Here is a 15,353-nt window from a genome sequence, read left to right on the forward strand (position 1 = left end):
AAAAAAAAAAAAAAAGAAAAAAGAAAAAAAATTACATCGATCAGCGATTTTGTATTTGAGCATTTTGTTTCATCATCTAATTTAAATCTTTTTGTTTGAACTTGTGCGTGTATCGCAAATACATTCGCAATTCCAAGACTGTTTATTAAACGCAATTCACTCTACCCCCGCTCGGGAGGCGGGGGAGAGAGAGAGTTAACATTATACGCGGCTATAACAATAACGGCTACAATGTATCGCGTAACTGCGCATGGGTTCTCTATTGAATGAGCTCGTATCAATTATTCATCACGACGTTTCATCCAGTTTTAACTCTCCTTTACCTGGTGCTCGGTCCGCACCTCTCTCCCGGGATCGCTCCCCTCCCCGCGTGTAGCATATTACTTTGAGTATAGCTCGGAAACGAGCGGGGAAACGAACTTTACGAATTATTCCACGTGACACGCGTTATATTCCGCGAGTATTATTGTATTCGCTTTGTGCCGTCGTACGCGCGCCGCGCGGTGGCCATCGGCGCGCGTACGATTGTCGCGTTTGTGGTTGAGATGTAACCATCGCGCTTTTTTTCGGCGCGAAACAACTTCGCGCGAAGAAACATTTTTTTCTCTCGACGAGAAAAAACGTGTCGAAGAATTTTTTCTTATCGCGGAAAGAAAAAATTTAAATGGCGCACATCTCCCTCCAGGAGAGAGTTGTTGAATTTTCTCGGCATATATACTCTTTCTCGACGTTCTCAAAAATTCTCTTCTATTCGGGAGAGAATAACGGAAAAGAATTATTAACGCGCTTAATAATATATAGGCGTGCGCGCGCGCAGTACTCGACGAAGAGATATTTTAATGTTTCTCATTACTTAAATGACCCTTGTTCGAATATTTTCTTCGAAGAGTCGATGCTCATAAAGTTCATCCACATTTATGTGTGTCTATCCAAAACGATGTAAAATTTACATTACATTAAAAATTTAACGAATTAAACATCGGATGTACGGGATGCAATATCGCGAAAAATCGAAAAGCTCCGCGTGTATACATACATGTAGCATTTTCCGCGTATCATATATATTATATCGATGTCGTGTATTTTCCGTTTTACGGAAATCAAACACAGGCGAGGCCGCGCGCACGTTCGGAGATGCACGGCGCAAAAATTTTCACGTGTTCTACTTGGCCTGTCGATCCCGTGCGCGCACAAGGGCCGGGGGAGCGCGCGAATTACGAGAGCGATTTTCTCTCGCTCTCGGGAATACCTGCCAATCAGTGTCGCGAATATTCTCGTCTCCGCTTCGCGCCGGCTACTCTTCCAATCGGTATGCCGCGGATGCTCACACGCGCGCGCGCGCGCGCGTTTCATATACTCTCTCGCACATTCCGGCTTCCGCAGTTCGTTGCAGCGATCGCGCTCGCGATGTCATTGGCAATTCCGTGTCAACAATAATCCCCGCGTACAATACGAAAGACATGCAGGACGCGGGGCTCTCGCGTGTGACAGGTCACCGGAGAGTAGATGCGCAGCATCCGGGATTCGCGATTTATCGCGATGTACAAGTTGTCCGCGAGAGAGAGAGAGAGAGAGGGAGAGGGAGAGAGGGAGAAAAAGAGAGAGATAAATACACACACACACACACACACACACAAGGAGCCAGGAGTACCGATTGCTAAATAATTGGCGAAGCATCGATCGGGCCATCGTTTAATTCCGATTTTCATTAATTCCGAATTAGCGCTGAATTAGATTATAGTCCGTCGGTCATGCGTTTCTGTCTTATCGAAGCGCGATTGTCGAGAATTCAATATGTACTTACGTTTCTTGTGTGTACAATGTAATAATTACTTAAATCTATATTTTTATCTCAATTCTTTGAAATTTTTTATTTCGCGAAATATTATAATTATGTATATATATGTGGGTATATGTGTATAATTATATATTATAATTATATATCGCAAATTACATATACGCGGGATATTATTATCGCGGGATTGGGATTTTCTGCAAGAAAATCACGCACGGTTGTCTATTTTTTTGTTTGTTTTTCGTTGACGGTGAGTCGCGCGGGTGCAATTATTGCACACGCGATTTCACATTTCGCGATAATTGTTGACGCGAGTAAATTTACGCAGTTTCGCCCAGGCAAGAAGGGCCGAACTATCAAAGCGATCTTACTTAGCGGGCGAGCGAGCGAGCGAGCGAGCGATGCCGACGTTTGCGCGAGGCTAAGAACGAACGGCAGAACTTTTTAATTGGGCGTCCTTAATTAGCCGAGTCTCGAGTAATTATACTGTCTCTCGCTCCGTTTCCGTGCGCCAACTCTTCTTCCCCGCGTCCGTCCCCGCTTTTCATCCCTTCGCTCCTCCTGCGCCACGCTCCGCGCGTTTTCACTCGAGTTCCTTCCGCGCGGCTCGTGATTAACTATATTTACCCAATTTCATAGCGGATAAACGCGAGTACATTCTCTAAATAGCCGCTGGAAGCGAAGTCCCGCGTATATATATATATATATATATATATATGTGTTTGTGCGTTGCACGTTTATTTCCGCGCGAAACATTTTGCGAATGACGTCCGCGCATCGTCGCGCTCGAGAATTAACACCGCTTCAAAAATAACGGGCTCGAGTCGATTTTGCACACTCCCAAAGAAACAATAAACAGTGTCTTTTTTTTTGACAAAATAACGCGAAGAATAAAAAAGACGACGTGTTCGAGAGATCGAGAGATCTATTGAGTGTTTGAAATATTCATTAATAAAACATTTGTAACATATTGTACAAAGAAAAAGAAAGAGGAGCTTATTTTATTTAAATATAAAAACAAATGTCAAACAACTGTCAAAAGTTAAAAAAAAAAAAAAAAAAAATGATTATATCCGAACGATGAGGATTTAATTATTGTCACTTTGTTGTAACTACTTCGGACTTGGTCGAAATCTCATTTACAGGTAGACTCCAACGACTCGGAATGGCCCACGATGGTCGAGCATTAATACACGACTGACACGCGCGTGCATTTATATTTCACAGCGCGTGTTGGAGATACGTTGGCGTTGCCGAATCGTTTCAATAGACAACCCCTTTGACATTTTTAGCGACAGTGTGCGTCATATTGCAATTGCGTCGCGATAAAATCTAGACACACACACACACACACATATATATATACGTAGTGATGGTGCGGCATATTGCACCATGAACACACACACACACACGTGCATCCGCTCCGTCGCCTCTTGTACACGCTTTTATTTTATTTGATTCTTATCGTTGGCCCTAGCGACGTATCAGCGCGTGAAACGCGTCGCTCTCGATTCGAAAACGTATTTCGACACATTGCCTGCGCGTTCGAGAAAAACACAAACTTTGATTGCAATTTCGCGAATTTGTTCGTTGTCGATAATTTATTCCTCCGAGTTTTAAAATTTAGTTTTATCTTAGATAATTGTGAGAAGATATTGAATATTTTATATTTGAAAATTTTGACGTTCCACAAAATATATATCACTGCGCATTTTTTAAAATCAGGCCTTAAATCATCGATTATTATATTTTTCCTGTGTTATTTCTAATAGCAGTCACTCTATTTTGATTTTTCCGGGGTTTTTTTAATTATTATTGTTATTGTTATTACAGAGAGTGGCAGACAGATAGGACCTCACGCTTGCATTGTATGTCAAAACGTCGTTGATGGAAGCGCGCACAGTCGCGCGTTACCGCGCAGCCAGGCGTCGCAGTACGGATTACGGGAGGATCAGGTGCCTCCTGGCGCACGTGTTTGCAATACGTGTAGGTGCAAGGCCGTAAGAGGACGTTACACAGCCTGTCCATTGCCCGGCTGTCCAAATCTGAGCAGCTCGAAGTCCAGAGTGAAACGGCTCAGAGCCTTGCCCGCCAAATGGCAGGACCTGCCGCCGGAAATCCGCGAACCGATAGCTCAGGAATTCCGTAAGCATTTATATACACCTCTTCGAGAGTATTAGATTTTTTATTTTTTATTTTTTTTTTATTTATTTATCATATCACACATACATTTCGCAAATTATCTAAATCACACTTTCGTCTCGATTATTTCAGAGATACCAAATAGCGCGACAAAATGCTGCTCGGCTTGCTTTAGCCGTATATCGCGTCGTTTGGCACCTCATCTCACCGGTAGCACCGAAGTGTCTGAGGACGGCGCCGACGCGTTGTCCCGACAATGGACGGACGAGGAATTGGAACAGCTTCGAAGAGCGCTTCGCGAACACGGCACCAATTGGCCGAAAGTCGCCGAGCAGATACCCGGCAAGACGAATCATCAGTGCAAGAATTATTATCTCGCTTATCGAAAGAAGCTCAGCCTGGATCAAGTTGTGGCCGAGTATTACGCATCGTTGGGCGAAGAACGAAGACCGTGTCTAACGGACGAGGAGGAAAGCGGCAGCAGTACCAGCAGCTGCGACGAACTTGTCGTGAGTTTTTTCAAATTGATTTCATTTATGTGTAGAAACGAAATTTAACATCATTTTATAGAATTTGTTTGTGCAATTAACTTGAAAAAACTTGCATTCATTTTTTACCTTTCTCATTTCTAGGTACACGATTCGAGTGATACCGCTAGCGCAGGCAGTCCTGCGGCCATGACCGGTAACAATCAAGGAGTAACATCTCACGAACCCACAACAGCGTCGACGTCACTACCGATGTCTTTCCAACGATCCACGGAACAGAAAATCGGTGAAAAACTCTCGGACATAGCGGTAGTGTCGCTTGTACCACCTGGCACTTCTCACCAGTCTTCAAGCACAACTGTCGCTGCATCTAGTGGTGGCACCAGGGAAGATTATGATAGTTCTGCCACGGTAAGACGAAATTCCTAAGGAAGTCCTTTTTAGTTTGCCTTGCTCTAGGATAGAAAATAGAATAAAAAATATAATATATATATATATAGAAAATGCTGCCTGTAAAATGCTTACTGTACAATTGCTTATGTCATTATTTGTTTGTTTGTTTTTTTTTTTTTTTACAAAAATTAGAGATTAATCGCGAAACGTTAAAAATAAGCAAACCGTCATCGAGCGGCTCTTGAAAATAGTTAACACTCTAAGATTAACGAACGATAAGATGTAAGACAATATTTTTTTCGCACGATAGGGCCGTCTGATAGAGGTGCGCTAATTGTTTCAGGAGACAGCGGACGAAGGTCAGGGAGGTGCTGATTTAGATAATGGCGGTGTTGTAGTCACTCTGACGTCCGCCAATAACAACACGCCGTCATTACAACAACAAAATCAGCGACACAAACATGAGCATCCGTCGGTCGTTCATTCGCCACCAAATAACGATCCTATTACTGTCAAAGATCTTATGGTTGGTGTAATAGAAATGCAATTAAAACGTAATTTTAACAGTCCATCCGATAGCGGATCATCAGCGCCTAATAGCTCCGCTACACCGACAATATCCAGTATTTTGAAGACGGATCATCGTAATGACATAGCATACGTTCGCAGCTACAAAGCTAGCTCGAACATATCGAATAATACTCCGTTATCGTCCAATAGAGACTCACTCGCAACGCTTTCTGTTGTTTCGGGACCTCATCACAGTCATCGTTCTGCCCCAAGTCCACAACAGATCGGTAAGTATTTGATTAATAATATTGTTATATTCACATATACACACTGAATTCGTAGATGGGAAACGTTGTATACATAAAATACAAATTAGGTTATTTGAAATTTGTGTCAAAAATTTGTTCTACATGTATTTATTTATTTATTTCATTATTTCAGGGCAAATGCAAGCCACCATTACACCCTGTCCGCCTGCACCACCCAGTAGTCAAGCCTCGTCATCGGATTTACTCCCTAAGGAAGGTCTGGTTGTTATGCAAGTACAACAGGCTCTTCGGGAAACGGAGGGTACGTTGGATTTAAGCATCAAGAAACCTCGAGTGCAACAAGAATATAATCACTCGATGCAAATGCACAAACCACCGCCTACGGTCACGTTGTATCGATCAGAACCACCTCCGAGTGCGTACTATCATTCTCATGCGCCTCACCCTGAACAAGGACGCGGCGCGAAGAGTCCTCTGGTCTACTCTTCATCACCGCGACCGCAGGCTCCCATCACACCGAAGATGAATAAAGTTAACGTACCACCGCCTCACCCGAAATTGTCGCCAAAATTGAGCAGCATGGGTACACCGGGACACAAGGGTGGTTCTATCACGCATGGTACGCCAATGCGTTATAACGATCTATTACAGAGTTTATTGAAGCCTGAACCTCCGGCGGGTGGTGGTAACGCCAACATTGCTGAACGTGGTAGCAGTGGCGGTGCTGTCAATACTTCCGCCGGTCCAGGGGCTCCAAAAGAAACTGGAGGATCAATTACTCAAGGTACACCGGTAATGCCATTTGCAATGGATAAACGCGGCGCGCCGATGTATGACTATCATCGCCCCATTCGACACTCGCCTGTCACGGGCGGCAGCAACGTTCCACCTCCGGGACAAGTTCCCGTTAGTAGTCAAGTGGCGTCGCCGGCCGTCGTGGTAAGCCACGGTGGTAGTCAGTATAATTCTTACTCAGCCGCCGCGTGTCCACCGCCTAGTTACACAATGGAACAGCAATTGTCAAGTCGGCAAATCATTATGAACGACTATATTACTAGCCAACAAATGCACGCACGCGCCCGGAGTAGTGGTGGTGGCGCGTCTGCTGCCAACGAGACGGTTAAGAGCGAACCGCCGCCACCACCATCTTCAACTCTCTATTACGCTAGCACGCCTCCTCCACCGCAGACGCATACGCAGCCACGACAAGGCGTCATTCAGAGGCATAATCCGCAAAAGCAGATGCACTATCCGCCTCCGCCACCGGGTTTGGAGGCATTCTCTAGTCTGGTGGATGTGGCAGTGCAGCAACCAAGTCTTCCGGTGCCGCATCCGCATGGTCATCCAGCCGCGACTGGCAGTAGTGGACACGAAGGTCTTGGAAAAACTATGGCCGATCGTTTGATGGCCGACCGTTTTGATAACAACCGGGCATTTCGGGAGCAAGACATACGGATACAACAAGATCGTCACATGACAATGCAGGCCGAACACAGACTGGCGATGGCAGCTGCAGCGGCGCACCATCAGCGCGATCAACGTGACAGGGAACTCGTTCATTTGCGAGAGAAAGAAGCGCATCGTGAAAAGGAACAACAGCACCTGCACCAGTTGGAACATCGTCTTGCAAACATCCAGCGGGAGAAAGATATTCAGCAGCAGGAACATCGTCTTGCGCAGCAGCGAAAGGACATGCACGAGCACAAGGATATGCACGCTCGTTTACAACAAGCTCGAGAAAAGGAGATCCAGCACGATCGATTTATTCATCAGCAGCGAGAGAAAGAAATTCATCAACAAATGGCGGCGGCAGCAGCAGCGCAACGCGAGAGGGAGCACGAACAGCATCGTCTGCAGCAGCAGCAGCAACGCGAGAAGGACATGCAGCAAGATAGATTCCTTCAGGAGAAATTTATTCAGCGTGAAAAAGAAATTCAACAAGCGGAACATCGTCTGGCTGTGCAGCAAGCGCATCGCGACCATCGGGAGCTCGCGCATCTACAGCAACAACAACGTATGGAAGCTGATAGGAGGCAACAAATGCACCTCTCCATGATGTGTCACAGAGATCAGCAACAGCAACAAGACAGAGAGTCGTCGAGATTATTGAGTAGCGGATTCTCACAGTCGTCTCGACTGCAGTCTCAGCAATCGCAGCAGCAACAACAGTCGTCATCGCGACAAAATCAATCCAATCAACAACAAAATGACTCGTCGACTCTCACCGCTGCTACTATTATAGATGCAATTATTACACATCAGATCAATCAAGGATCAAATGAGAACTCCGGTGGAAGCGGTTCTTCAGCGAATCAGCCGACACGTGCTGGCGATCGTCTTTTTCAGGTAAATAATTGTCTCTTTTTTTTATTCGGCACAATCTACGCTTCTCTTTATTGTTTTAATTTCTGATATTAAATTGTATATTATTTTTGTAAATCGCGTTTGTTCTTGTAGGGCTTTCATCGCGAAACGCAGCAAGAGCCAAACGGTATAGCTCACAGTCCCGCTGGCGAAGGAAGTGGCAGCGGTAACGCTGCAAGTGGCAATGGTAGCGGCGGTAGCAAAACAGCAATGACCGTCGGCGAACACGTCGATCGTATTGTATCTAAGGATTATGCCACACATCAGTCATCGTATCTCAGATCTTATACGACGTAAGTGTCCGCGCCAAATATACATAAAGCAGTTGTGCAATTTTCGCATTTTTCTTCCAATTTAGTTTTATTCGATCGAATTTTTGTGCTTCGTGTAAACTTGAATTTTATATTCACAGAAAATCTAAACAAAAAAATCAATAGTTTTTAAAGATTTTAAAATATTACGTATTATCATGTTTTTTCTTCGAAACAACAGATATCAAATTGAGGAATCGTCGTGGAAGAGACGTAAACTTAACGAGTCTGACCCAGTGAAGAGCGGAGACGAGATGATGCGAGCTTTCACTCGGCAACAGTTCGAACAGACGCAGCAACAGCAGCAACAACAACACCAGTCCTCCGGAAAGCAACAGCATCACTCGGTCGAACCGGTTTCGCCGCCGGAAGCGACTACCAATCATTACGGACGTCACTTCTACGAATCGAGCACTGCCACATCTAGTTCCGGAACTCCTTCCAACAAGCCGCATCAGATATCACCGTTCGATTACGTGAAGAATAAGATCGTCGAAGTGATGCGCACCGAAGATGATAAGGCCGCCGGTGGTGGCGATGTTGGCTCAGACAGAAACGGAAGCGGCAGCTCTATTGTTACAACCGAGAAGGATGAGAAAGGGGCAGGTGCGGGAAACGTAGAGAGAAGCCCGTCCGGTAGCGGTGGTGGTAGCGGGAGTGGCAGTACCGGCGAGATGGTGGTTGATGACACAGGCAATCCGACTCGTGAGCAGCCACCACCCCCGCCTACGCCCGCGGCTACCACCACATTTTATCCGTTTAGTGCGCTAGGAGTGCACACGGGTCCACCTCCAGCCCCGCCACCCGCCGCGACCACATCCACCTCGGTGAAGTCGGAACAGATGCAGGCCGAGCCAGCGCCTTTACTATCCGCGCAATACGAACCGCTCTCGGATGAGGATTGATAATCGTCTTCTATTGCCTATTCAGCTGTAGCGTGACTTACTCCATTTAGTGCATCAACATACAGCTATTGCGAGAATATACAGAGAGAGAAATGCTGTGACACACGTTTCTTAGTCTATTATTCACTAGTGATTATCGATTGTGCGATAATTGAATTGGACGATTAATTGACGCTGAAAAAAAAAAAAAAAAAGGTCATAAGGAAGCCTATAACATTTATGCGTTATTATCAATCGCCAAAATTTCTAATTTAAGAGGACTTCTTCTTTTTATATATACGCATATAGTTATACATATGTAGATAATTATATATATATACACATATATATATATATATAAATATGAACATTGTGCGATCTCCAACGCGTGTGACGAGTGGAGATTATAACGTATGTAATGTTTTAAAAACAAAGTCCCTTCTCCCCCGCCCGATATTGTTGTTTTACAAATTCTGTCTTTAATTTCGTTAATATATTTTTAGTCAAAAAATAAAATAAAATAAAATCATTCCCGCGGAGCGCAAAAGAAGAAAGAACAATTTACAAATCAAATATTTGATTTTATATTTATGTTTTTCGTGGTGTTGCTGCGTCAGAGCTTTCAGAGTTGATTATATATACTGACACTAATTTTAATCTATCAGTTTACTTTATATATACGGTGTATAATTTATAAATGCCAATATTGGAGATATTAAGGTTTATATATAAAAATATATTATAAACATGAAACGAAACACTAATTACAATTTAATCGCCGATCTAAACGCGTGAATTCCTGTTTTTTTTTTAATTCTTGCGAATTACATGAGTAATATCGAATTTCAGTTTTACGAGAACTCGTGGACGCGATAGTTTAGAAGAAAAAAAAAAACAAACTGTCGAAAGAAGTCGTTATACATATAATCGTTATAAATAATGTATACTCTCTCGCCTATGTGTGTATATATTTTTTCTACTTTTTAAGTTTTTTTTTTTTCGATATATTTGCAGACGCGATACATGATGCATTTCGTTTTTGGCAAAAAAGAAAAAAAGAAAAACACGATGTAAAAGTAAAACTTTCGAACGGATACGGGTCTATTGAGTCTTTTCATTTTTGAATATACGCTCGACGAATCCCGTTCAAATCGAAGTAAAATTTATATATAAAATTTTTACATCGACTTGGACTCGGATAAAGCCCGCGAAAATGACATTTGATGCCGCACGTAATTCGATCTATGGAACATCTAGGGCTGTAATATGTACATCTCATGTTCACAATAAACAGAAAATCCAGACGCTTCTTTTGTACATAAAAATGAAAAGTGTGTAATTGTTAAGAGAGCGCGGTAATGATGATATAAACGCTGATGAGGGCGATGTGTGTTTTTATTTGGAATGAATCTGTGATGTATCTGGGATTAATAAGTTCAACTGTGTTATATACCGGTGCAAAGTGTAGTCTGTAGTCTGAACTGAGATTGAGAGAGTATGAAAAAAAAAAAAAAAGAAAAATAAGAAAGAAAGTACAGAGGGTTAGAGAGACAGAGCAAGAGAGAGAGAGAGAGAGAGAGAAAATTCTGAAAAGAAATACCGTACAACTTATTCTGGCACATGTGCAACACAGCGAAACCGAGATATTTTGTGGCGACGAGAATTAAAAAACAAAAACGTTCAACATCGTTTCTCTTGGTGAAAAATGGGATTTAAAGAGAGAAGATATAAATAGAAAAAAAAAAATTGTAACATTAAGTGTTGTAAATAGTACATATTAATTATTAATTTCTAAGTTGAGCAAGTAAAATATGATGACTAGATTATCCGTACACACGCTATTGTAATAAGGAGTTTTAGGTTTAGCGATTAAAAAAAAAAAAATCGACGTAGCTAGCATTTTAGGGGTTTAGACAGACACGAACTGATTTTAGGGAAAGAAAAAAAACTACAACAACAACAACAAGCAAACTTTCTCCCGAACTATGTTCTCTTATTGATAAATGACGACGAAAAAAAAAAAATAATAATAACAAATATAACAGGTAATTAAATTTGATGGAATTAATCATTCGCAAAGCGAAATTGGATGTAGATTTATTTTATCTGTTTCACACACATCTGAATCTTGAATGTGTACAGTCTATCGAGCACATATGCACAAGAGATACACGTACGCTTACACGCATGTGTTTTATTATACGCGCGTATACGTGTGTGTAAGCATACGTGTGCGTTTATATGTGTGTATGTGTGTGTATATAAATACTTTTTATACAGCCTAATTTTATATTTGTACGCGACGTAGCTCCGACTGTTCTGCGCAGTCCGCGTTTTTATTTCTTCATCGTTCGATGTCGAAGAATTTTTTAAAACGTCATCATCGCGAAAAAACAAAAAAAAGAAAAAATACAAAAATGTTGTTTCTTTCTACGTGCAATTTTCGCTGCATCACGAATCACCGCTTTTTCCGCCGGATTCTTATTCGTCTCGTTCTATGTATTTCGCATCATTTCGTGTGACTGAGAGATATCAAGACTCTACAGAGATTTATTGTACAAAGATGACTGCCTCTATTCGTACGCTGGCGATCAAATAATTAATCTTTATTCGTACTATTTGGTTTCTTTTATATTATCCTAGATCTTATACACATGTAAACGAGCGTGTCAATCTCTTTTCTTCCATTATCCTTTTATTTTCTTCACTGCGCTTACGAAAGTTTGACAGTTTAATATCTTTCATCTCTAGTTAGCAAAACAATGCGTTCTGAGAAGGGGAGCTCGTGAATGCAACTCTTACCGATTCTTTTTGTTCGTTCTTTTTTTTTTTTTGTTTTTTACATGAAACGGTTGAGAGCTGTGTTAATCGTACTAAGTACGTGAGGGAGAAAGCGTTCTTTGTATTTTACAAGAGACATACGTACGAAACATATACATAATATTTTAAAAGTTTTACATATATATTATTATTAATATATATATATATATTATAATATATATATATATATATAATATATATTTTTATATTTACACAAAATGCCAAAACGTAAAATATATTGTACTCCAGAAGAAAAAGAAGAATTTGATCGACAATGTCTTGAAAAAAGAGCTGAAAATCAACGACGTCGTNTATTTATATATATATTATTATTATTATTATTATTATTATTATTATATTAACCCTTCAAAATTTTCTCATTTGTTCTTCCCTTAATATCGGCATTTTTTATGTTACTTTCCTCCTTCTTGTTGTTACAAAATATAATATTATACACACGATATTTTTGTTTCTTTCTTTTTTCTGTCTTCTTTACTGAGCGCTGCGCGCACAACGTGCGTGCTCAAAAAAATTACTCATCTCACACACACTGTCGCGAATGTTCTCTTCGCGCAAGTTGTGTTGTCTCGCATGTGATATGTGTATGTCAGACGAAAGACGCGTTTCTCCCACACTTTTGCGATTTTTGACACACGTGTCACACACACGCCTCAACCGCTTCGTGCAACAAAGACGCGAGGAGAATCAGTGAGTCCCATAGAATTATAAATGTAGCGCTCTGTTACGAAAGTGCGCATCTTCGAAGATTTTTTATTGTACAAAATAACTGTTGAAAACCCGACAAAAAAACTATCGTATGCTTCCAGAGTATAAGATGAATTATATAATATAGATATGTATGCGTGTCGGCGCGTGTGTGCGAATGAGTACACACAAACGCACGCGCGCGCGCAACACGCATATGTATACACACCGCAGAAAGAAGCGAATTAATCTAGTTAGCCCAAGGCACATAAGCGAAAAACATTTTACCACATACGACAACGTGCGACAGCCGTGGCTCAATCTTCGTACTTCGTGTGTATTTGGAAGAGGGTGTCCTCGGCCGCATCCACGTTTTCTCCTCCTCGTATAGTACCTGAGCGACACACAAAGCCCGCGTTTATAGCGATCGTTTCCGTCGTCGAAGAAGAAAAAAAGGAAGATGTTGCGAGAAAAGAGCGGTGCGAGTCCAGTTCAGTCCCCCCCCTCCCCCGAAGCAGACCGACAGAAAACCGAAAGACGTTTGAAAAAAAAAAAAAAAAAAAAAAAAGAAGAAAAACAAAACGTCATTTTTAAACGCAAGAAAAAAAAATCTATAGAGCATTTAAAAAAATGTGTCAAGGAGGCTTCACGAGAGAACAACTCACGACGTCTAAAAGGATTTGTATTAATTGCAGGATATCGGGATGCCTTTTGAAACGTCCTCCCCGTCTTATTATCGCTCTCATCACGTTTCCTCCACTTGTATAAATTTTATTTTACACACTTCATCTCTCATTGAATTCATTGTATTTCCTCCTCCATATATATAGTGTGCTGGAGTTGCACCATTCCGGATGAGATTACTTGCGCTCGCGCGCGCGCGCGCGTGATCGAGATCTTTTTAAGGGAGCAGCTTTCTTGATTGTATAAATAAGTACGCGCGTGTGAACACACACACACACACACACATATACAAACGGGTCTGCGTGTACAAAGCACGAAACACATACACACATACACAGACACACATGCACACAAGAATAATGACGAATTAATAAATTCTTCCTCCCCATTCCGCTCCGTGAGAAAGAGAGAAAAAAGTACTCAGCGTGTACATAATACACCGGCATGTAGCGAGAACGTACACGAACTCCCTTTCGTTGATACGTGATACAGGTTTGCGAACAGGTTTTTAGGGTGTCGAGTTTTTCGTACGGATCGATTCTGCTCGTGAGCGATTCTCACACTTTTCGACCCGTGTGACACAATCCCTCTCTCGCGCGCGAACAAATTAAAAGACGACGAAAACAAGAAAAATTATGTAACGCTTCTCAATTAGCGTTTTTTTTTAAAAAAGGCGTACTCTTCAGAAAATCTCTCCGTACAAATTCATTGCAAGATTAAATTTTGTATTCTACGTCGGAAATTTATGTAAAATACATGTATTGTGTTTTGTTCATTTAAAAAAAACAAGAAAAAACTATTGATAAATCACATAATTTTTACAATTATATATAAAGAGTGTACATCCATGCATTAGCGAAAATTAAATTGAAATCGAAAAAATTAAAGTTTCGAGCGAGGAAGAAAATCTTGTAAGTGATCGAACAGTCTCTTCGATTTGTTTTTTTAATTCTTCGAGGAAGCCGTTTACATCTCGCGGACGTACACACAAAGTGCGTTATTGCACACAACAGGCATACATAAAAGAAAATACAAAGACACACACACACACATATACAATGATATGATTTTGTTTCTCGAGAGAGGGACAGATGCGCGTTTTCCGAAGAAACGGCACGGCGCGAGTTTCAACCACATCGCTGCTAACCGTACGAAATATCATCATCTAGAAACTATTTAGAGTTTTAAGCAACGTGAAAGCGAAACACGCGTGTATATGTATGTCTTGCACTCACACATTTGTAACCCGTGGAAAAGAGAGGAAATGATCAGCTAAGAGTTTGTTCTTGGTGTGTCTATGTCTCGTTCGATCCCTTTACGCCGTAAAAGCGCGAAGGAAACACAAGTCTTGTAAATAATAACGATATAACGCCGAGATATACACAGTTCCCTCCCGATTGTTGTATTATAATAATTAATTATTATTATATATAATTATATAATAATAATAATAATAATAACAACGCATATACGCGCGATCGCAGAACGTCAGGCTGAGACACAAGTGAAGAAGAAGAGAAAAAGGAAGAGGACGCAAAAGAAACGATGAAGAAAACTATAAGCGAAAACACTTCTTCTAATCTACCTACGAAAAAAAAAACGTGATTATTATCCACACAAAAAAACAACACGCTCTGTTAAAATGCGACTCATTACAAAAATAAAATAAAATAAAATAAAAACAAAGTAATTGAAAAAAAAATAAAATTATAGCGAGCGAGAGCATACCACGCCTACAGTAAAAAAAAAAAAACTACAGAATTGTAGCATAAACATGATAATATTATTATCAAAACAGTTCAATGTAAATTGTTATTTTTGTTGAAATAAAAATCACCTCCGTTATAAAATAACGAGCATCAAAAATCTCTCGCTTTTCGCCCAACCGTTCTTTCGCTCTTCTAAAACGAATGTTCCAAACTTTAACGACGAACGCGAGAAGACTGACGATTTTTTTCATTACGGACGGATTCTTTTGGTCTCACTTT

The 15,353-nt window shown here is 41.2% G+C and overlaps 1 protein-coding gene across 2 annotated transcripts in view; it reads left to right on the forward strand.

The window, feature by feature from the left end:
- Positions 1-11,180, forward strand: part of LOC109851876 — a 31,754-nt gene extending 20,574 nt beyond the window's left edge. For both annotated transcript variants that reach the window (XM_020422405.1, XM_020422406.1), the window contains exons 8-14: positions 3,629-3,940; positions 4,070-4,446; positions 4,570-4,836; positions 5,162-5,615; positions 5,770-7,943; positions 8,055-8,254; positions 8,454-11,180. In XM_020422405.1, the coding sequence (XP_020277994.1) occupies positions 3,629-3,940; positions 4,070-4,446; positions 4,570-4,836; positions 5,162-5,615; positions 5,770-7,943; positions 8,055-8,254; positions 8,454-9,177 (4,508 nt within the window). In that variant the 3' untranslated portion in view covers positions 9,178-11,180. The remainder of the gene's footprint in view (positions 1-3,628; positions 3,941-4,069; positions 4,447-4,569; positions 4,837-5,161; positions 5,616-5,769; positions 7,944-8,054; positions 8,255-8,453) is intronic.
- Positions 11,181-15,353: the final 4,173 nt, after the last annotated feature.

This window comes from Pseudomyrmex gracilis, unplaced genomic scaffold (assembly GCF_002006095.1).
Source record: "Pseudomyrmex gracilis isolate BER0280 unplaced genomic scaffold, ASM200609v1 scaffold_22, whole genome shotgun sequence".
Lineage (NCBI taxonomy): Eukaryota > Metazoa > Arthropoda > Insecta > Hymenoptera > Formicidae > Pseudomyrmex > Pseudomyrmex gracilis.